Source organism: Bubalus bubalis, chromosome 20, assembly GCF_019923935.1.
Source record: "Bubalus bubalis isolate 160015118507 breed Murrah chromosome 20, NDDB_SH_1, whole genome shotgun sequence".
Classification (NCBI taxonomy): domain Eukaryota; kingdom Metazoa; phylum Chordata; class Mammalia; order Artiodactyla; family Bovidae; genus Bubalus; species Bubalus bubalis.
This window is the reverse complement of record NC_059176.1, coordinates 5514983-5536920: the sequence shown is the minus strand read 5'-3', so window position 1 is coordinate 5536920 and position 21938 is coordinate 5514983. Positions and strand designations below refer to the sequence as shown.

The 21938-nt window shown below is 54.5% G+C and overlaps 1 protein-coding gene across 6 annotated transcripts in view; it reads left to right on the top strand.

Moving 5' to 3' along the window:
• EVL (Enah/Vasp-like) overlaps nt 1-21938 on the top strand; it is a 143547-nt gene that overhangs the window by 98531 nt on the left and 23078 nt on the right. For all 6 annotated transcript variants that reach the window (XM_025271198.3, XM_025271200.3, XM_025271195.3 and 3 more), the window contains exon 3: nt 6607-6784. In XM_025271198.3, the coding sequence (XP_025126983.1) occupies nt 6607-6784 (178 nt within the window). The remainder of the gene's footprint in view (nt 1-6606; nt 6785-21938) is intronic.

Here is a 21938-nt window from a genome sequence, read left to right as displayed (position 1 = left end):
TCTTTAAAGTTAAGGAGTTTTCTTTATTAAAAGGCACCATTAAAAGAGGGCAGACTAGGAGAAGGGGTGCGTGTGTGTGTGTGTATGAATATGACAAAGGACTCGTGAAGAATATATACAGAACTCCTACAACCTAAAATGAAAAAGGCAGACAGCCTCTTAAAAATGAGCAAAAAAACTTGAACAAGAGTTTCACAAAAGAAAAAAAAAACAGTGGAAACAAGACATGGCAAACGAGCCCATGGAAGTTGCTCTGCGTCACTGTTCATCAGGGAGATGCGAATGAAAACCGCCGAGTACTTAGCACACACCACGCAGACTGAAGTGTAAAGGCTGAAACAACGGGTGCCACACGCGGTGAGGATGCAGGGCAGCTGGAGTTCCCGTTTGTGCTGGCGGACGTGTCAGTCAGTATAGCCTCTTTGAAGAATGGTTTGCCAAATCCTAGTAAAACTCAATATACACCTACCCTATAACCTACTCTTGGGTAACATACCCAAGAGAAATGAGCACCTGTGTGCACTAAAAGACCTATGTGAAAATACTCACAGCAGTTTTACTCCTAATAGCCAACAGCTGGAAATGATGGGCAAGTCCATCAACAGGAGAATGGATAAGTTATTTATGGTATATCAAAAAAGAGAATGTTATTAGCCGTCAAAAAAAACCTGAATTCTTATCGATGCAGTGACAGGTGAATTTCATAGATACCACATGGAATGAAAGAACATCGAGAAAGAGTGTGTGCCGTATGAATCCACTTCTGTGTCGTTCCAGAACAGGAGAAAGTAGCTGATGGTGGCACTCAGCAGTGTGGGCATCTCTGGGGAGGAGTGTGTGAAATGAAGCTGACCCACGCCCCTAAGTGGACTTACAGCAATGCACGTGCTGTGAGCAGGTTAACGAAGGGATGGAGCCAGTCTAGGCGCAGCGCGTCCTAAGCGCCAGCCGAGGCCTGTCCGTCGTTAGTGAGCACTGGCTGGCTCGTGGCAGACGCGCACGCGCTGTGCCGGCTGTGTGCCACACACGTGTCCACAGCACGCTCGTGGGCCCTCCTTCCTTAGGAGGCAGTGGGGTGTTTCAGAATAGATCTTTTCAAATAGAAAATACCAGATGTTTCAATGACCATGTCCATTGATCCAGAAGTTCTGCTTACAGGAATGTTCACACTGATATATCCACAAGGATATTCAGTCCAGCATAATTTATAATATTTTCATTTTACATATGAAGAAGGTAATATCAGTAACTTTTCCAAGGTTATTCAACTGCAAAGTAATAAGGCCAGCATTTTAATCCCGAGCCATTTGACTCAAAACCCGCTGCCTAGTAATTGTACCTACTACGGTAGTTGTATTCAAAACAACCCCCTGTGGGCTGTGTCTGGCTAGCAGATACGTAACTAGGTGAGCAGCCTTTGGACTCTGTGCTCTAGGTGTAAGGGCCTCCCTTGTGTCTTAGACGGTGAAGAATCTGCCTGCAATACAGGAGACCCGGATTCAATCCCTGACTTGAGAACATCCCTGGAGAAGAGAATGGCTACCCTCTCTAGTATTCTGGCCTGGAGACTTCCATAGAGAGAGGAGGCTGGCAGGCTACAGTCCTGGGTCGCAAAGAGCCGGTCACGATTGAGTGACTATCACTTCACTTCACTTCCAGGAATAGATGGGACAGAGTTGGCCACCCAAGAGCTGCAGAGGAGAGGCCAGCCATATGCCTCAGAGAACCCTGAGAACTTCTAGAATGGCTTTATCACTCTCTCCCAGTCTAATATTGAAAGTCTCTAAAAATAGAGCATTGATTCCTAAGGCTTTAGGAGGTTAGAGCTAAGACCAAAGAAGGAATTATAGGAAGAAAGATTTCAACTCATTATGCTGGCAATCAGAAGCAGCACAGTCCTAGGTAACAAGCTTGGCTTCTAAATTCAGTTCTCCTGTTACGTACCATGTAATTCAGACAAGTCACTCATTCTCCCTGGGCCTCAGTTTTCCTGCCTGTAAAAAGGGAGGATCGAATTAGATACAAGCTGGAATCAAGATTGCCAGGAGAAATATCAATAATCTCAGACATGCAGATGATACCACCCTTATGGCAGAAAGTGAAGAAGAACTAAAGAGCCTATTGATGAAAGTGAAAGAAGAGAGTGAAAAAGTTGGCTTAAAGCTCAACATTCAAAAAACTAAGATCGTGGCATCCAGTCCCATCACTTCATGGCAAATAGTTGAGGAAACAGTGGCTGACTTTAATTTTCTGGGCTCCAGAATCACTGCAGATGGTGATTGCAGCCATGAAATTAAAAGACACTTGCTCCTTGCAAGTTATGACCAACCTAGACAGCATATTAAAAAGCAGAGACGTTACTTTGTCAACAAAGGTCCATCTAGTCAAGGCTGTGGTTTTTCCAGTAGTCATGTATGGGTGTGAGAGCTGGACTATAAAGAAAGGTGAGCACCGAAGAATTGATGCTTTTGAACTGTGGTGTTGGAGAAGACTCTTGAGAGTCCCTTGGACTGCAAGGAGATCCAACCAATCCATCCTAAAGGAGATCAGTCCTGGGTGTTCATTGGAAGGACTGATGCTGAAGCTGAAACTCCAATACTTTGGCCACCTGATGCGGAGAACTGACTCATTTGAAAAGACCCTGATGCTGGGAAAGATTGAAGGCAGGAGGAGAAGGGGACAACAGAGGATGAGATGGTTGGATGGCATCACCGACTCAATGGACATGGGTTTGGGTGGACTCCGGGAGTTGGTGATGGACAGGGAGGCCTGGCGTACTGCGATTCGTGGGGTTGCAAAGAGTCGGACACGATTAAGCGACTGAACTGAACTGAATTAGGTATTCTCTCTGGTCTCTGAGTTCCTTAAGCCAGTACTTTTGGCCACACTGTTCCTGTATTCCGGATAGGCATCCACCACCCCCAGTTCCCAGTGCCACTAAGTTCCCCTCCAAGAACATAGCCAACCAGAGATTTCAAACCATAGGTTCTAAATCTCACTTCCCCACATCCTCTCCTTGGGTGCCTGAAGAGGCTCATTTTTTATCTGCTTCAGTATCCCACAGCCATTGTTGATCCGATGTGGTTTCCAGACCTTCCATTTAAAACGTGGCCCTCTGTGTCCACCAACGGTGCAGCACCAAAGCCACTTGAACACAGGCTTTCTGGGCTGGGAAGGGAGAGGGTCTTATCTCCCTCATGCTGGCCCCTGCACTGCGATTATTGTGCCCTCTGAAGAGCCATGCTAACCACAAGTCACTGTGCTTCTTATCACGCGTGTAACCACAAAACCTCCAGCCCTTTTTCTGATGATCTAAAGCTGAACCCAGAGAGAGAACCACCCCAGGAACCTGGGTATAGATGTTGGCCCACACTGCACTGTCAGTGTGTAACAATTAAGTTATGAAACAGTTGTGTTTCCGTAGCTAATTTAGTACACGGTGCTTCTCTGGCACCCTCTCTCTCTCTCTTGCTCACTCTCTCTCTTTGCTGTAGGACAACCCAACCTGCCTTCCACATGGCTTAGGCTTGGAGGAAAACGGTATTGCCAAGTGTGCTCTGGCCTTGCTTTACCCAGCAGCGCAGCAGGGTGGGGCAGTAAACCTGAGCTCTCATCTTAGCACCCCGGCAGCGTGCCGGGTGTCCCTTCAGGTCTCAGAATCTTCCTGAGCTCACCTTCCTGACCAGAGGCAGGCTTCCCTTGTGGGGAAGCAGGTTAAGAATCCGCCTACAATTCGGGAGACCTGGGTTCAATCCCTGGGTTGGGAAGATCCCCTGGAGAAAGGAAAGGCTACCCACTCCAGTATTCTGGCCTGGAGAATTCTGCAAAGAGCTGGGCACGACTGAGCGACAGTGCCTCCAATTTCAGATCACAAAACCCTGGAGCCTGAAAGCCAGAGGAGAGCTGAGAACCCATCTCGTACCCCTCCTAAAGCGGGATCTCTGACAGGAGGCTATCCAGCCTCATCCAGATGCCACTTGCATATTTCCATCTCTAAGGACTGAACATTTCTCAGTTAACACTTGCTGGCAAAAAGCTGTGTGGTAGCAGCTGTGTTAAGCGGCTTCATGTGCATAATTTCCCCCCCATTTCCTACCGCCCTCCTCTGGCAACCATCCATCTGTTCTCTGTATCCATGAGAACATACGAGATAGAGCGTATGATATTTGTCTTTCTCTGTCTTCTTTTCCTTAGCATAATGCCCTTGAGATCCATCCATGTTGTCATAAATGGTGAGGTTTCATTCTTTTTATGACTAAATAATATTTCATTGTGTATACAGTATACCACAGTTTCCATATCTATCCATACGTCAGTGGACATTTGGATTATTCCGTATCTTGGCTATTTTTAAATACTGCTCCTGTGAACGTGGCGTGTGTATGTGTTGGACTTGGTGGTGGCGGTTTGGTCACTAAGTCGTGTCTGCCTCTTGTGACTCCATGGATTGTAGCCGCCAGGCTCCTCTGTCAGTGGCATTTCCCAGGTGAGAATAGTATTTTCATTTTCTTGGGGTAAATACCCAAAAGTGAAATCGCAGGATCATGTGATAGCTCTATTTTGACTTTGAGGCCCCTCTGCACTGCTCTCTAATAGCGGCTGTACCAGTCTGCATTCCTGCCAACGGTGCGCAAGGGCTCCTCTTCCTCCACATCTTCGCCAACACTTTATTTCTTCTCTTTTAGATAATAGCCATTCTGATGTGTGTGAGATGATAACCCCTTGTGGTTTTGGTTTGTATTGCCCTGATCACTGCTGATGTTTAACATCTTTTTATGTATCTGTTAGCCATATTGGTCCCTTATCAGATATATGATTTGCAATCACTTTGTCCCACTCAGCAGATCGCCTTCTCATTCTGTCGATGGCGTCCTTTGCGTGTAGCTTTTTAGTTTGATATAGTCCCACTTGTTTTGCTTTGCTTTTGTTGCTCTTGTTTTTGGTATCAGATTCAAAAAAATCAGCACCAAGACCTATGTCAAGGAGCTTATCACTTAGATTCTCTTCTAGGAGCTTTATGGTTTCAGATCACAAGAATATGGAGATTAAACAACATGCTGCTGAAGTGGATTGAAGGACAGATCAAGAGAGAGACTTTTAAATGCCTGGACACAAGCAGAAATGGGAGTATAACCTAACAGAACTTGTGAGATGCAGCAGAAGCAGTTCTCAATGGTACTGCTAAGCTCATAGCAGAAAGGCCTGCCTCAAGAAGCAAGCAAAGTCTCAAACAGCCTAACTCTACACGCAGGGCACTGGGAAAAGATGACCAAAACAAGCCCAAAGTTAGTAGAATGAAGGAAGCGATGATGATTAGAGCAAGAAATAGAGACTAAAAAGACAACAGAGAAGAGCAATGAGACTAAGAACTGGTTCTTTGAAAAGATAAACAAAACTGACAAGCCTTTAGCCAGACTCACCAAAGCAAAGAAAGAGGACTCTGTGTTCAGGTTAGAATGTCCATACTTACTCAGAGCAATCAAGAGACTCAGTGCAATCCTTATCAGAATTCCAATGGCATTTTCCATAGGACCCACTCCAGTACTCTTGCCTGGAAAATCCCATGGACGGAGGGCCTGGTGGGCTATAGTCCATGGGGTTGCTAAGAGTCGGACACAACTGAGCGACTTCACCTTCACTTTTCACTTTCATGCATTGGAGAAGGAAATGGCAACCCACTCCAATGTTCTTGCCTGGAGAATCCCAGGGACGGGGGAGCCTCGTGGGCTGCCATTTATGGGGTCGCACAGAGTCAGACATGACTGAAGTGAATAGCAGCAGCAGCAGCAGGATAATACAACAGTTTGTACAGAACCACAAAAGACCCCCATGGCAAAAGCGATCTTGAGAAAGAACAACAAAGCTGGAGGCATCACACGCCCTCATTTCAAACTATATTACAAAACTGTAGTAATTTAAACAGCATGAGATTGTCATAAAAGCAGAAATCAGTGGAGCAGAATAGAGAACCCGGTCATAAACCCACACAGATATGGTTTATTAGTTTCTGACAAAAGGAGTCAAGAACATACAGCGGGGAAAGGGCAACCTGTTCAATAAACAGTGCTGAGGAAGCTGAACAGCCACATAGGAAAGAGTGAGGAGTCGTCCTTTAACAACCCTTTGGTTAACGCATTCTGTACTATGCAGAGAGCTACAGGAGCATAAATATGAATTAGAAAAGACTCACTCTTAAGAATCTTTGTATCTAGAAGTCTTGATGAGATAAGTGTCACACCATGACCTCTGCAGTAACCTCATTAGGTCGGTCGAGCCAGGATGACTATCCCTGTTTCACAGTTGGAGAAACTGAGCCCCGGGGTGCTGCCTGGGGTGACAGGGCCAGGACCTGGGAACCGGACTCCCAGCTCAGGCCGTGACCACACAGCTTTGTCAGTTAAATGAAATAACTGGTTTTCAGACCCTCGCTGTTCCTCTGCTCGTGTTGAAGAGCTGCCTGGCCAAGCTACCCCTTCTTCTGACGCATCCACGTCCCCCTGTCCACTGGTAGCCCCAGGGACACAGTGTCCTTGCCCCACAGCAGCTCTCTCCAGCTCACTTACCTTTTATTTATTTACGTGTATTTCTCTCTCTTTTCCCTTTCAGGTTGTGATCAATTATTCAATCGTGAAAGGGCTGAAGTACAATCAGGCAACGCCAACCTTCCACCAGTGGCGAGATGCCCGCCAGGTCTACGGTTTAAACTTCGCAAGTAAGGAAGAGGCGACCACGTTCTCCAACGCCATGCTGTTTGCCCTGAACATCATGAATTCCCAGGAAGGCGGTAAGTGGGGCTTTGTCTGGCCTGGCGCCCAGACCCTCCCTCCCCTCCCTCCGCACTCCCATGGCTCTGGCTTCTGGGGTGTCCTCGACTGCAGCTGCGCTGAGCTGACGTCTGGTGGATTTGCAGAGAAAACTGCTGCCTAACTCTAGATACAAAGCGCTATTAACAGTCTGAACGAGAAGAGCGACCTCGGCCTCGTTTCTGCCCTTTGAGCGGGAGCTGGCTGTACCGTGTGCCTGAAACTGGGTGTCCAGGTGTGTCACCTTTGTTGCCCTACTTTCCACATCCTCAGCACGTATTTGGCAGAGTTTGGAGGGAACAAGCAAAACTGTATTCTTGGATTCAGTTATTCCTAAGCTTAACATACTGTTACTGAACACTTTCTGTGTGTTGGAAACTGTCTGGGGCAAAATAGGTCAGAAGTGAATCCATGGAGCCTGTTGACCCACGGCATTTGGTATCCAAGAGAAGAAGGATGGACCTATGAACCGCTAGAGATAACATGTTGCGATAGGGGTGTTAATAAGGTGTGAGCAGGGCAGGGGCTTCAGGAGCGTGGAAAGGAAAAGAAGGGACTACCCAGCTGGACTTCGAGCGGTGGTGACATTTGAGCTGGAGTTTCGACAGGCAGGGAGCTAACGAGACGGGGGAGTGGGCATCCCAGGCAAAGGGAATAGCAGATACAAAGGCTCCTGGGCCTGAAAGCCCAGCCTGTGCATGGAGGAGAGCGTGCAGTGTCTCTGGGGCCCGCGGTGCCAAAGGAAGGAGGCTGGACGTGGAGTTGGAAGGTGGCAGGGGTTGCACAAGGAGAGGCTTCAGCCAACCTGGGAGACTTGGGGTGTAGACAGCGGGGTGGGGGCGGAGAGAGGGGCCAACAGGAGCGTCTGCAGGGCAGGCAAAGCAGAGACGCAGAAACACATGTGGCTCTTCTGGGTGGTCTGCAGCGTCAGCTTCCGCGGGAGGACGGGGCCCTCCAGGGTGTCGGTGTCTTGGAGGCCAGCGACGTCCTGCGCTTGGCTGGAGGACTCCGCGTCAGTGGGCATGGCCGTGTGGGGCTGGGCCCGGGGCGCCCTACTAGCCTTGAGTCCAGCACACGTCACTTCGTTTTTCTGTGTCTGGGTTTCTTTTCTGTAAGACGGGTGATAAGGAGCTGTTTTTATGTGTGTGTGCTCAGTCTCTTCAGTTGTGTCCGACTCTTTGCGACCCCAGGGACTGTAGCCCTCCAGGCTCCTCTGTCCATGGCATTCTCCAGGCAAGAAAACTGGAGTGGGTTGCCATTTCCTCCTCCAGGGGATCTTCCCAACTCAGGGATTGAACCCTCATCTCTGGCATCTCCTGCATTGCAGGCGGATTCTTTACCCACTGAGCCACCTGGGAAGCCTGATTCTATGTTTAAATGAACTCAAATATAAGATGTTAGTGGGCCACCTGACATGTGTTAATCTCCCAGTGTTACTATTTGTGAGTATTATTACTGTCATTGCTGCTGCTGCCAGAATTAAGGCAGGAAGTGGGGAGCCATGGTACTTAGAAGCTGCAGGGAGATGCCTTTTAAATAACTGTTGTGCCTTATAGGCCCTAACTTAAACCCTCGGAGAATTTTTAAATAATGAACGTGTTTAGAGTATGCTTCCTGCAGGTCATACGCAGAACCAGCACTTGTAGAGTTCTTTCCCCACTATGAAAAGACTGCAAGGTTTGTGGATCCTCTGCTGAGAACGGGGGCTGCATGGTGAGGGACCACAGCGGTACTGAGTGACGAGTGCAGCGCCTGAAACATTGGAGGCCCCAAATAAACATTTATTAAACCATCTTTTTTCCACCCAAGAGCCTTGAGCCTCAAGGTAGAGTGAGCTGAGTTCAAGGTTTCCAATCTGAGCGGCCTCACTTGCCCCAGAATGAGAGAGTTTAGCTTTATTTTATCTCTATATATATAGATACATTAAGGTGGGGAAAAGGTTTTCATTTAATCAGATGGCTGGCTCAAAGCAACTACTATTGACTTTATTAACTTCACAGCAGAATCACAAAGAAATCAGCTAATCCGAGCCTCATTTTCAGATAGAGATCTGTGATCAGTATAAAAAAATAACTGTTGCCAGGTAGTAAGTCACCTTGGAACCCCGATCCCCTCTGGGTGGAACGCTGTCCTTGTCGGGGTGGGTGGGTATGTGTTCATGTTGACGGGGGCCTGACCTGAGACTCTGCTCGTGAGTAGTCATCCCTCCTGGCTCACTGGCCTTTGGAGGCCAAGAGCTGGACCTCTGCGGACAGAGCGTTTCCTTCCCCTGTGTGTGGCCTGCTGTACCTTACAGACGCCTGAAGCGTGAGCTCCGTGAGCTTGTACAAAGGCGTCTGTGGGACCCCAACAGAGACCACACCCCTCCAGCCCAACCAGGGATTCAGCTTCTGTGACAACAGAGCAGCTTTACCTGTGTTTGAACTTCACGTAAATGGATCGTACAGTGCGGACGTTGGGTCTGATTCTTGTCCTGGACCTCACGTTGAGGCACCCTCCCCGACCCCTGTGTGTCCGCGGCCAGCCCTGTCCCTGTGGAGCACGCTCCGGGGTGTGGCTGTGCCTCCTTGCCCAGTCGTGCAGCCCCTGGAGCCTTGTGATTGGGTGGATGGCAGAGATAATGATTATGGTAGTAAGAACATCTGCACCTTCGCACAGCCCAGGACTTGTGTGTGTGCGTGTGTGTGTGTGTGTGTTTTAACCAGAATCTTCTCCCACGTGCCCCTTCCAGCCGCTTCTTGGGCAAAGACTCCCGCTAACTGGGCAGCCTGGGGGTGGGCCTTCACTGGCCAAGGAGGTGCTCCCGAATGCCCTGCTTTTTTTTCCTGCAGGTGTCAGGCCAGCTTCTGTGACGCACGTTTACCCAGACGGCGAGTGGGGGCTAATGGGGAACATGTCTGCCGCAGCCCTCTGGTGGAACTGAGACTCATATTTAGGGCCCCTGGTTTGAAATCCAGTGTTTTTTCTACAGCTCTGCACTGCCTCAGGAGGTCAGAGAGGAGGGTCAGCCAGCTGTGGGCCCAGCCTGACCCCACAGCTCTGGGCATTTGTCTCCTTTTGGGGACCACAAGGTCTTGGGCAGGGTGGTCGGCATGGCTCATGGCACGTTACCGCCACAACAGACAAAGGACCAAGGTCGTGGGTCTCAGTGTCGGGGGTCTTCATCGTCCCCACTCCGCACTGCCAGTACCCTTACCTGGCTTCCTCCGCTGCCACCCTCCGTGGGCGCCCACCAGCGTCTGGTTAAAGCTGCCTGTTATCAGCCAGGGGAGCCATGCTTATGGGCTGTACTTTGCCTCCAGGCCCGCCTGGGCTTCCCTCCCTTCCTCAGTTCATTCTCTGTGCAGACACCAGTTTAGGGTTAGGGTTACAGCCCTGATAAAGACAACTGCTTCTGTGTGCGTCCATGTGAGCCTGCTTCTGACCTTAAACAGGCCACTTTTCGGGGCCCCCAGTCTCCCCATCCCTGAAAATAGGGATACAGACTTGGTCAAGATCTCTGCAAGTCCTTCTCGCGCTCCTGGTTTAGGTTTTAGGTGCAGTGTCTGGACAGAGTGCATGCCAGTTCACTCCTTACAGATGTGTCCCCGTGGCCAATGCTCAGAGCAGGGAAAGCCCAGAGAAGAAACTGGAATGGTGGAATGTCCCTCTCTACCTCCCGGAGGACCTAGCACCTCCGGGAAACGGGCTCCTTCATCACCCACAGTTCTTGTTTATTATTGAAAAATAGAAAATACCAATGAGCACACAAAAAATCCCACACTTGGAGCTGTGTTCCCAGGGGAGAGGTCAGGAGCAGCTCCCCCCACAGATAGGCCATCAGATCTCATTTAGGACTTCCCCAGCCTTAGCTTCTCTGCCTGTAAAATGGGTGGCCAGGCTGGTCTCAGACGGGATCCTGAGAAGTGAAGTTGCTCAGTCGTCTGCGACTCTTTGCGACCCCATGGACTGTAGCCTACCAGGCTTCTCCATCCATGGGATTTTCCAAGCAAGAGTACTGGAGTGGGTTGCCATTTTCTTCTCCAGGGGATCTTCCCGACCCGGGGATCAAACCCAGGTCTCCCGTATTGCAGGCAGACCTCTGAGCCACCAGAGAAGCCCTCACATGGGTGTGCAGCAAAGCACGGTACACGTGGCAGGAGCTGTGAAGACTGGCCTGTCTCGAGCAGGAGGTGGCACCTTGGCACCCCCTGGCTCAGGGTGAGAGAGGAGCATCCTGAGGGCCTTGGCACAGGCTGAGATGCAGGGGTGCCTCGTGGGGTTGGTGGCTGCTGCTGTTGGGGGGCAGGAGCTTGCCTGTTAGAGGCAGCAGCTCTGTTTCCAGTTCAGGGTTGAGCACAGGGACTCTCAAACGGGCTATGTTGTGGAGTTCCGGGGCTCACCAGGCACGTCCGGCCCTCACCTGACACAGCCAGAACAGCTCCACTGTATCTCTTGGGGCTCTGCAGAAAAGGAGGAGAAACCCCTGGGGGCGTGGTGCACTCCACGCTGGCACGTCTCTCAGAACCTAGTGCTGCAGCCTTTTCTTACCTTGTTTATTCCATGGTGACATCACTGGTACCTTTCAAGCTGGTGATGGACATTCTCCCAGTCTTTCCAATGTCCGTGTCCTTAACTGATGCCCAGCGTGGCGTCACTCCCAGTGGGCAGGCACCCAGGCCGGGGCCTCTCCTGAAGAGTGAGGCCCAGAGCCCTTTCCTCCTATGTCCCACCTCTTAGCTTCCTGGAGTGGGGCTGGATCCTGCTTTTTGTGAACCTCTTTTCTTCTGAAAATTATCTAAAGTAAAAGAAATACTGAGCTGTCTTCTTCTCCTTCCTGTGGAAGCCGTGGGCACTTTCTATCCCCACCCCACCCCAAGGATCGCTGGGGACACCCACTCCCTCCTGGCAGCTCCGCTCCTGGCAGCTCCCCATGCCCGCTCCTGCCCGCCCCCTGGCGGCCACTTCCCGCGCACCAGCCCTCGGGGCGCCCTACCGCCCGCACCCCCAGTGACTCAGCAGGGCGCCTTCCCCAGATCCCCACCTGGTGTCGCCTCCTGTCCCCACACATCCAGCCCCACCTGCCCTCAGGGAACCTTGCTCTGCCGACAGAGCTGTTCCCAGCCACCATGGCAGGGCTCCCTGTCCTCTCCCGCGCTCCGTCGTGATAGGTAGCGCCCCCTACCGTGTCCTGTTTGTCTCTGACCCTCAAACCCAGCCCACCGTCTTAGCTGAGAGGCTCTGGCTGTACCCACCAGGTTAGGTGAGCACATGCGGGGTCTTGCTGGTCTAGAGACCCCCAGGCTCACGTGTGTTCTCTCACTTTCCCTCCCCTCCCTCCCTCCCCGGGGCCGTCTTCCACTTGTTGACCTGCATTGTTGACCTGCATTCCGTGCACTTGGTTTGAGCACGAGATTGGTTCATCTAGACTGTGAGCCCATCAAGGGCAGGTGCCCTGAAGCAGGGCCAACAGGTCCCGGGTGTCCGGGGGAGGGTGAGCTTGTGGCGCCTGTCTGTCTGCCTGCCTGTCTGTGCCCCATGGGCCCCTCCTGCCACCATGCCATCCTCTGCCGACCAAGACACCATCGCTGGACCAGCAGCCTGTGGAAGCGGGCACGAGGCGAGGGGTGCTATCTGTGGTTGAGGACACGGTAAATGGAACTGTCTCACACAGAAATCGCACCCATCTCCTCGGCCCGCCTTGCACCATGCAGACGGGCAGCAGAGGCATCTTCCCAGCCGGCAGCCATGTCCTCACCGAACTCCAGCTGCCGTGGCCTGTGCGTGCGCGTCGGACGTGGAGTCAGATGGGGCTGGGTTCCGGTACTGCTTGTGCTGCAGGTAACCCTCGGGCAGGTCACTGGGCCTTCCTGAGACTCGGTTTGTCCATCTGTACAATGGGCTTCCCACACCCGCCTCACAGGGCTCTTGTGACAATGGCATGAGGTGTTGTTTGTGCAAGTTTCTTGTCACTTGAAAATGACTGTAAGAATTTGAAGTCACTCTTCATTCTTTTTTTAATATTTGAAAAGTTACCTAACCAATGTATCAACGTCTGTAGTGATCCCTTGGGAGATACGGGGAGGGCAGGGCAGCTTGGGCTGGGATGGTGAGTCCACTCAAGGGTCCGAGGAGAGGCTCTGTCTGACCCCGGGGTCTCCCTCGGCCCCAGAGAGGACTTCATAGCCCTCGTGCCCGAGCCCCCGCTGACGGCCTGCTACCGCCATCACTTCCCGTTAGGAATTCCTGTCTGTGCTCAGCTCCCACCCTGGAGGAGGGGGACCCCTTCCACCAGCCCCGGGGTTGTCTCCCTAACACTACTGTAGGAGGGGTTTCTTTGGGGCTTTTCGTTTTCCGTAGATCTGGCCTGGGCACCACAAGCCCAGTTAGGGCTCGAAAAGGGTCCATTACAGAGGCTGCCTCACAGGTGCCCGCCCGCCTAGTACTTGTTGAGTTGAGGTGTGGTAAGCAGCCTGTGGTCCACACAGGTGACTGACGTGTGACACAGACTCCGGGGGCAGGGGGCGGAGTGCCAGTCCATGCCCCAAGCCCTGTCACACAAAGAGCCTGTGAAAACTTGAGCAAGCCGTCTCATCACCCCGAGACTCGGTTTCCTCATTTTCAAAGTAGATGTAAAACCGCCTGCAGAGTTTCTGTAAGACTTGAATTGTGGCATAGACGGAATGTGGTTTGTAAGCTGTGAAGCAGCCTAAGAATACAAATTGTCATGCTTGTTCCTGGAGCAACCCTGTCCCAAGACATCCTCCTGGGTCTCAGCCCTCGCTAGGACGGGAAGAGGCCGGGCACCCCGGGGCCGGCCCACCCCGTCTCACTGGGTCCCCACGGCAGCCCCTGGAGACTGTCAGGTACATCTTAGGAATTCTTGTCCCTGCCTGAAGGTTGAAGGTTCACAGCAGTGATTCACCTGAGGCCACCCTCGTGAGTGACAGAGACCCCAGTGAGCTGGCAGCCTCCATGTTTTCCGAGTCATAACCCAGCTTGACTGTAGACTGATTTTTTTAATATCTGTTTGGCTGCGCTGGGCCTTGGTTGCAGCGTGTGAGCCTTCCTTGGCAGCACGCGGCCTCTCTCCAGTTGCAGCGCACAGGCCTAGTTGCCCTGTAGCACGTGGGATCTTAGTTCCTGGACCAGGGATCAGATCCACGTCTCCTGCATTGGAAGGCGGATTCTTGACCCTCTGGACCACGAGGGACGTCCCCGTGGGTTATTATGGACGTTTGACCTAGCCCATGTTTATAGCCAGATACTTACATCTCCTGATATAAGTCAAAAACTAGATAGCATCCATTTTCTTCTCACCTGGCATACTTAATTCCCTAAAGAATGATGATTTCACAGGTCAGTGTTCTGCCAACTTTAGCTCACATTAGATAAGAGCCAGCTCAGATATTTTCGTAAGTGACCATCCCAGGGACTCAAGAACCCAAGTGCGGAACTTGGGTGCAACCTGCGGCTCCTAGAGTGGACAGGGTGTGAGCACTTGAGGCCCCGCCCCCGCCCGCTTGTCAGCTGCCTGCCTTCATTCATGATTTATTCATTCAGCAGACACATGGGTTCTCAAAGCAGACACCTACTTGATTTACCTGCTTCTGCGCTTAGCCAAGATACATCTGTTCTCCACCCACAAGCAGATTGATCTTTGCACATCTCGGTCAGACCGGGTCAGCCTTGCTCAGGACTCTCCAGGGACTTACAGTCTTACCCAGCATCAAATCCAAACCCTGACTGAGGCCCGCCTGGGCCTCGCTGGCCCTGGCTGCCTTGCTCAAGCGCTTCCGCTCCACTCCCTCTCCCACGGACCTACTTCCAATCGCAGGGGCCTTCTGGCCTCCACCCCGACTGTGCCACGTGCTTCTTTACCCTGCGGCCCCTCCGCCCGGACCGCTCTTCCCCGCGAGTAGCCGTGGCTCCTTCCCTGGTGCCTCTGCTCACGACACCCCGTCAGGGAGGCGGCACCGCCACACCTGGCCCATCAGCTCTTTCCTGCTGCGGTCTGCCTGTTACATGTTGCCTGTCTCTCCTCTCGAGAACCTGGGTCCAGGGCAACTGTCCGTGCCCACGGCTGCCTCCCCGGTGCCGTTTTTGTGATGGAGGCAGGACCGGGCATGTACCGGGCCTGTTCCATTCTGGGCCGTGCACCAGCACCCAGAGGGGACTGCAGAGCTCAGGCAGGTGGGGAAGAGGGACTAGAAGGCACAGCATGGCCAGTGCTGGGACAGGGTGGGGAGAGGCCCGGCCTGTGGGGACCTTTCTAGAGCTTAAAGCATGGAGAGAAGTTTACCAGTGGAGGAGAGGGCAGTTGAGAGAAGCTGCCCAGCAGAGGCTTGAAACCTCTCTGCACTGAGCTCACAAGAGCAGTTCCCATCCTGGTGGGTGTTGGGGATCTATCGGTGAGGTTTACGAAAGTCGGTCAGTTCAGTCGTTCAGTTGCATCCGACTCTGTGACTGCATGGACTGCAGCACGCCAGGCTTCCTTGTCCTCCACCATTTCCCGGAGTTTGTTCAAACTCGTGTCCACTGAGTCAGTGATGCCATCCAACTGTCTCATCCTTTGTCGCCCACTTCTCCTCCTGCCCTCGATCTTTCCCAGTATCAGGACCTTTCCCAGTGAGTCAGCTCTGGGCATCAGGTATCTTCAGAGGAGAAAAATTGCACCCTGATACCCTGCCCTGGAGCCTGCCTCTTGCCAGGGCTTAGAGGGAGGGTCCTTGCGGGTTCCCAGCCGCCTGCTGCGACCTGAGGGCCTCGAGCGCTGCCTCTCCAGCTGCCGTGCAGCAGTGCTGCAGCCCACGGCTCCTCAGTAGACTTAGCAATGGTTTGCCCGGCCAACCGGCCTGGGTCACTCCCTGTCCATGGATAGCACCCTGTCTGTCTCCCAGCTTCAGAGGAACACAGCACAGACAGGTGTTGCAGAAGGAATCCAGCTCAGCCACCGCCGAGGTGGGTGAGTTTGGGCCTCCAACCGTGTCCTGACCTGTTGTGTGGGGTGGTGATAAGAGCCTGTCCGGGGTTTGGGGGAAGTACACGCAGCGATGCGAAGGCTTAAACGTGGGGTATGTCTCTGCTCAAAGTACTCGCCCTCCAGCAGGGGCGCACACAGACACCTACCAACTGTCCTAAAAAAGCGGCCTGGGGCCTCATAGGCAGGGCTTCACCAAGGCCCTGAGCAGGCCTCGGGGTGGCAGGCCAGTGGGGCAGAGGTGGAAACGGGCCACACCACAGGCAGAGGAACCGCCAGAGAGAGGTGGGAAAGACAGGCACGTCTGGGGGACGCAGGTGATCTACAGCAGAGGTTAGGAGAGCGGGTCACAGGGCCTTGGGTGCGGTCAGGATCCCCTGTCCTGGGCTAGTGCACGGTGGAGCTGCAAGAGACCTGCAGTCTCAGTCCTTCAGTCCTGGCCCGTATGTCATAAAAGCCCCCTCCCATTTTACATATCTGTCCCTCTTTGCCTGTTGGGAGTTACTTCCCCTTCAGTAAAACTGGTGCTCCAGAGGGTGATCCGTGCCCTCTTGTTTCTGCATATATCTCAGTGCCACCAAGTAGTGGAAGGATCTGCCCAGGGCACGAGGCCTCTGCACTCCAGGTCGGGTGCGCAGCGTGGCCTGGCCTCCGCAGCAGAGTGCAGGAGCGGCCCTGCCTTGTGACCTCAGGGACTCAGGCACGGCTGAAGGTTAGCCAGACTGCGGATAACTGGCAGGATAGTCTTACCTGATCTCCTCTAGAAATATCTTCCCTCCACGGGAGCAGAAAACTTAGAATAAATCCTTGTTGAAGAAGGAAGAGACGGTGCAGATGGGCACGGCGCAGGCTCGAAAGCCGCTGGGGCGGGTGGTTTTGGTTGCTGGTGGTTTTGGTTCTGGTTCTGACTGTGTCACTCACTTGCCACAGGCAAGCTTCTAATCTCTGGACGTCCCTGGCCTGATGAGATAATGACGATTCCGCTCCTGGGATGTGTTATGAGAATTTAATACAGACGTGAAATGATGGTCGCTCAGGATTACCTAAGAGGAGGGGGCACTGGCAGGGCTGAGTTGCTCTGTGTCAGACTCTAGGCTGCGTAGAAGATCCACAGCCCAAGACAAGTGATGCTCTCGGGCGTTTCAGACCAGAAACCGGAGTCAAAGAGCTTCAGCGCCATGCTCGGTCGCTCAGTCGTATCTGGCTCTGTGCGACCCCATGGACTGTATCCTGCCAGGCTCCTCTGTCCATGGGATTCTCCAGTGAAGAATAACTGGAGTGGGTTGCCTGTTCCTCCTCCAGGGATTCTTCCCCAACCAGGGATTGAACCCCTGACTCCTGCATTGGCAGGCGGATTCTTTACCACTGCGCCACCTGGCGAGCCCTCCAGGAGCATGCCCAGGGTCAGAGTGGCAGAGCCAGGACTCAAATTTATCTCCAGGTAGCTTCAGGCCCTTGCTCTCAGAACAGTGCCAGGCATGTGGTAAACGCTTTGAGAAGTGGGGTACTGCTCCCAGCCCCTTGACACCTCCTCTGGCTCAGCCCTTTAGATGGGAAGATTAAGTCCCAAAGAGGGAAAATGACCTGCCGCCCCAGGCCCCAAAGCCCAGTAGAATCCATGTGTTCATCATCCAGGGAAAGGTTTGAAAGGCGAGGCTGCATGAGCCCCGGGTCAGGGAGGAAACGGATGGGGCTGGGGAGGTGCCAGCCTTAAGCCCCTCCTAGGCAGCAAGTCTGGGGGATCCGAGATTCCTTCTAAGTCTAGCGTGGTACCTCACAGATTCATACATATCTGTGTTTTATCCATGAGGGAAGCTGGTAAGGGAGGTGGTGCCTGAGCTGCACAGGTCACTCACTGGTGGGGAGAGAGGAGGCTGGGGAGGCAGGTTAGCCTGTAGGAGGCTTCGCTCACGTCCCAAAGGAAGCATTTCCCACAGGACCTGCGGAAGCGGTGCTTCCTGTGCAGGGACCAGCAGAGAAGGGCTATGCTTTCTGCTGTTTCACGTGGAAACTCAAGGAAAGAGTCTGAGACCAAGAGAGGGGAGGAAGCAACCCTCCTGCCAGCCAAGGAGCCGGGGGAGGTGGCATGGGGACAGAGACCTCTTAGCTGGGGCTTGGAGGCCCCCGGACCTCTGTCAGCTTGGGAGGGCAAAGGAGCCTTCATGGCGGAAGGAACAGCCCCTGTGCCATAGGTGCCCAGAAAGGGGTCTGGGCAGTGGGAGAGGCCAGGCTGCTGGTTGGGCCGGAACAGAAGACAGGACAGGCAGGCTGGCTGGGACCCAAGGGGAGCGACCGCGAGGGGCGCCCAGGTGGAGTGGGTGGCCACGCTGAGCGGTGCCCAGGGCTCGTCCTTCGGTCGGTCACCTGGTCCCTCTGGATCCGCACCCACCCAGTCCCTCCCCACAGCCCCCAGGAGACAGGAGAGGCTTCTGAAAGACACATGGTGTCAGCAGGGCCCACGGGCTGGCCCCACCAGGGGTTGGGCCCCTCCCCCCCAGACCCCTGAGCTTTCTGGAATGAGGTGGACAGGAGGGTTCTGATAGGTTGGCTGAGAAGCCTCATTAAAGATTGACGCGGTGAAGCCCATTAGACGGCTGCCGGCGTATCGGTTTCCCAGAGCCCAGGCCATCGGCGGAAGAAGGAGAGGTGAGTGGGCAGGAGGCGAGCGGTGGGCAGGAGGCAAGTGGTGCGCCCCCGGGCGGCTCCCTGGGGCCCGCGATGGTCAGCAGGGAGTGGGCCTTCCACTGCTTCTGCTTCTGCCGCTGCCACTGCACCGTCCTTTGCAGAGTGAACTGTAGGTGACGGGAGCCCCTCCCCGGCCCTCCCGCTTCACTACCAGGTGCTGGGGTGGGGGTGGGGGCAGGGGCAGAGCCCTGGGTCCTGGGGCCAAGTCCCTTCACCAACGGCTGGAGGGATGAGATGCTGTTCTGGCTAAGGCCTTGCAGGAGGGGTGGGCCGCCATGGCAGGTAGCGGACTCGGTGGTGGTCAGTGTGGGCTCCTGTCCCAGCAGCCCCGTCCGCGTAGGGCGCCTGTGGCCTTGGGAAGTCACTCACCATTTCCAAGCCTCAGGTTCCCCCTGATCTGTGGCACAGGTCTGGGAGGCTCCGCCCTGAATAGTTGAGCAGCTTAATCACGGAAATGGCACAGAGGTCCTTTGCGTGATAAACCTGACCAATTTTATTGCACCTTATCCTGTTTGAGATTCTTTTCGAGGTTTGTTTAAGTCCTGAATGGAGCTTATTAAGCAAAGGAGGGAAAAAATGTCTTACTCGGGCGGTAATTGTCCCGAGCACCGGGCTGAGTGGGACTGAGCAGGCTGGTTGGCGGCGTCCTGGCCTGGAAGCTGGGAGGCCTGGGTTCCAGCTCCATTTGTCCCAATTCAGATGTGTTCTCAAGCAGGTCTCTCCCTTTGCCCCACCTCAGGACCCTTCTACGCCAGGAGAGGGGACATTCCTCGCTGGCACCCCGGGTGGCACCTGGGCCTCCTGCCGTCACCGTCAGAGTAAAGGGGCCTGTCCCCTCCGGGGTGGGGGGTACTTGCTGGTGCTTAGTTGCGAGGCTGGGGGCTGCTGCTCCCCGTGTGGTCCTGGGCAGCCTGCCGTCACCGTCAGAGTGAAGGGGCCTGTCCCCTCCGGGGTGGGGGGTACTGGCTGGCGCTTAGTTGCAAGGCTGGGGGCCACTGCTCGCCGTGTGGTCCTGGGCAGCCTGCCCTTCTCTGAGCTGCAGCCTGAGCATCTGCCCATGCTGACCTCTGGGTCTTCAGGTCGTTTCGACACTGGCCGCTTAGACACAGCTTTAACCGCCGGTCACCCTGGGGTCAAGCCATAACTGGTGGGCCCAGGGTTGAGGGCATGCTAGAGGCTTGTAGTGGAAAACGACCCAGAGGTAGGGTCATTATCATCTGTGATAAACCATCAATTTATCAATGCAGTGATAAATCGTCTGGCTCTGTGACCTGAGGAAAACAAAGCCAGCTGCCCCACATATCAGCTGACTCTGAGCCTAATTTCACTGGTAAGGACTGGGCTGAAAAGTACACAAGGTTGACTTTAAACAAGAAGCAGACTGGCAGGGTGGCGGCAATCAGAATTTGTCTGCTGTTGAGCCAAGCTTGGGAAGTGGGGCAAGCCTCCCACCCCCCAGGCTTCCTGAGCACAGAGGGGACAAGGCAGCTGTCTGTCTGTCTGTTGGTCTAAGCAGGGCTGGTGTGGACAGAGCCCTGGGCTGCTGACACTTGTCCTGGGCGCTGGTCCCAGCTCTGACACCAGGTCCTGTGGGGCCTTGGCAGGGTGGCTCTGAAGACCATGGCCAGCCCAGATCACAGGCCCCGTTCCCACGAGGACTCCTGCTTGCTTGGCAGGAGGAGCCTCGACACCAGAGGGGAAGGCTGCATCTCAGAGCTCATTGGCTCTGGGCCCGTGCAGGACAGAGGCGCCTCAGGAGACAGGAGAATGAGCCCGCAGAGAGGTGGGGAGTCTGGGGGGGCTTGGGTCTCTGCCCAGCACAGGCCAGGTGGCTGTCGCTCACCGGCCAGGAATTCCATCAGCGCCACTGAGCAGGTGCTGGGTCCGTGGTTCCTGGCGCTGCTGGGGTCTCAGGTTCCATCCTCTCTGGAGGCCCAGGAGATTGCCTGTAGAGGCCGCCTGGAAACCTAGCCCCTCCCTGTGTCCCCAGTAGCTGGGTGGGTGTCTTGGGGCCCCATGCATGTTAACGGGTCGCTGGAGGACGACTCTTCTCGGGAGGAGGCGTATCAGCGCTACCTCGGCTCGTCCGCCCACCTTGGCTGGGCAACCAGAAGTACAGTACGTGGGACAGGAGCCGTGAGGCCTGCCCTGCCCTGCGCAGCCAGACTCGGAGCGGAGTCACAGCCGAGTGCTTGTCCCCTCCATGGGGACTCTTCATTAAGGTGCTGCAGCCTGCTGGTACATAGACGTTCGAAAGGAGGGAGAGCTCTCACAGCCCCAGGATGGTCTCTGTAAACATTCTATTCTTTGAAATTGTAGCGACCGAGAGCGGGGTGATCCTCGGTCCCACCCTTCTCGCCTGTAGAGCCCGGGAAGGCGAGAGGCTTAAGCAGTCAGCACTGCACTCGCAGGAAGCCGGGGCTCCCGGCTCCAGGTTTGCTCCGGGGGGATTGTACAACCTGAAACGGTCCAGAGAGGCCAGCTGGAAATGGGGAGGGGCTGGAAAACAGGAGTGGGGGCCATGGGGGGCTGCGGGGGGAGCAGAGGATGGTCTGTCCACCATCCAGACCAGTGTCTGGTCCCGACCAGGATTGCTGGGGGCAGCGCTCGCTGGGAGAGGGGACCCGGGGCTGCCTCTGGGGCTTCTCCTCCCTCGATCCCTTCAGGGTCTGCACACCTGAGAGCCTGGGGTCCAGATCTGCCTGCTGGGTCAAGAGGACTGGTTTGCACACACCTCGCCCAAGTACTATGTGTGCAGGGCATCTGCATGTGGTCGGGAGGATGGCAGCAGGCAGGCCGACCCGCTGCCTCCCTCCCCGAGGACACTGGCGCTGAGAGGCTGCGAAGGGTGGGCGCCTGCTGAGAAGGGTGGCCAGGGCGCCAGGCCAGGGCAGGCCCCTCCGCCCCGCCCGGCCACCACCCTGCCTCTCGGCCCACTCACGCTCCCGCCCAAACTGTTTCTCTGCTCAGCGCCTCCCACCCTCTTCAGGACGCTCTGCCCCCTCCTCCCATCTGGTTCCTCAACCTCCTTTCCTGGGAGGTGATGGATGTCTGTGGGCGCTGAAGGCCCCGTGGATGGAGGGCAGTCCTGGCGTCTTCTCCTTTCGGCTTGTTTAGGGTGGGATGCAGAACCGTGCCCGGCTCCAGGGATGAGCTGAGGGTGACATGAGTGGCACCTGGGTGTCTGGCTCAGCACCCTGGCACACAGCCTGGCGGTTGCTGCATAAACCTGAATCCTCTCTCCCCGTGTCCCACCCACTCATGCGTGCCCAGTGCCTCCGCTGCTGGTGACCACAGGCCCTCTGGTCGCGTGTTTGCCTCGTGAGAGGCGTGCCCCCAGCTTAGCCAGGGACCATTTTCTAGCTGGAGGGAGGGCTCTAGGAGGAGCCACCTGCTCGGTCTCGGTAGTCGTTGATCATGAGACAGTTTGCCTGGGGCCCAGTCTTTCATTTATTCAATAAATATTTGTCGAGTGTCGACCGGGTGCCAAG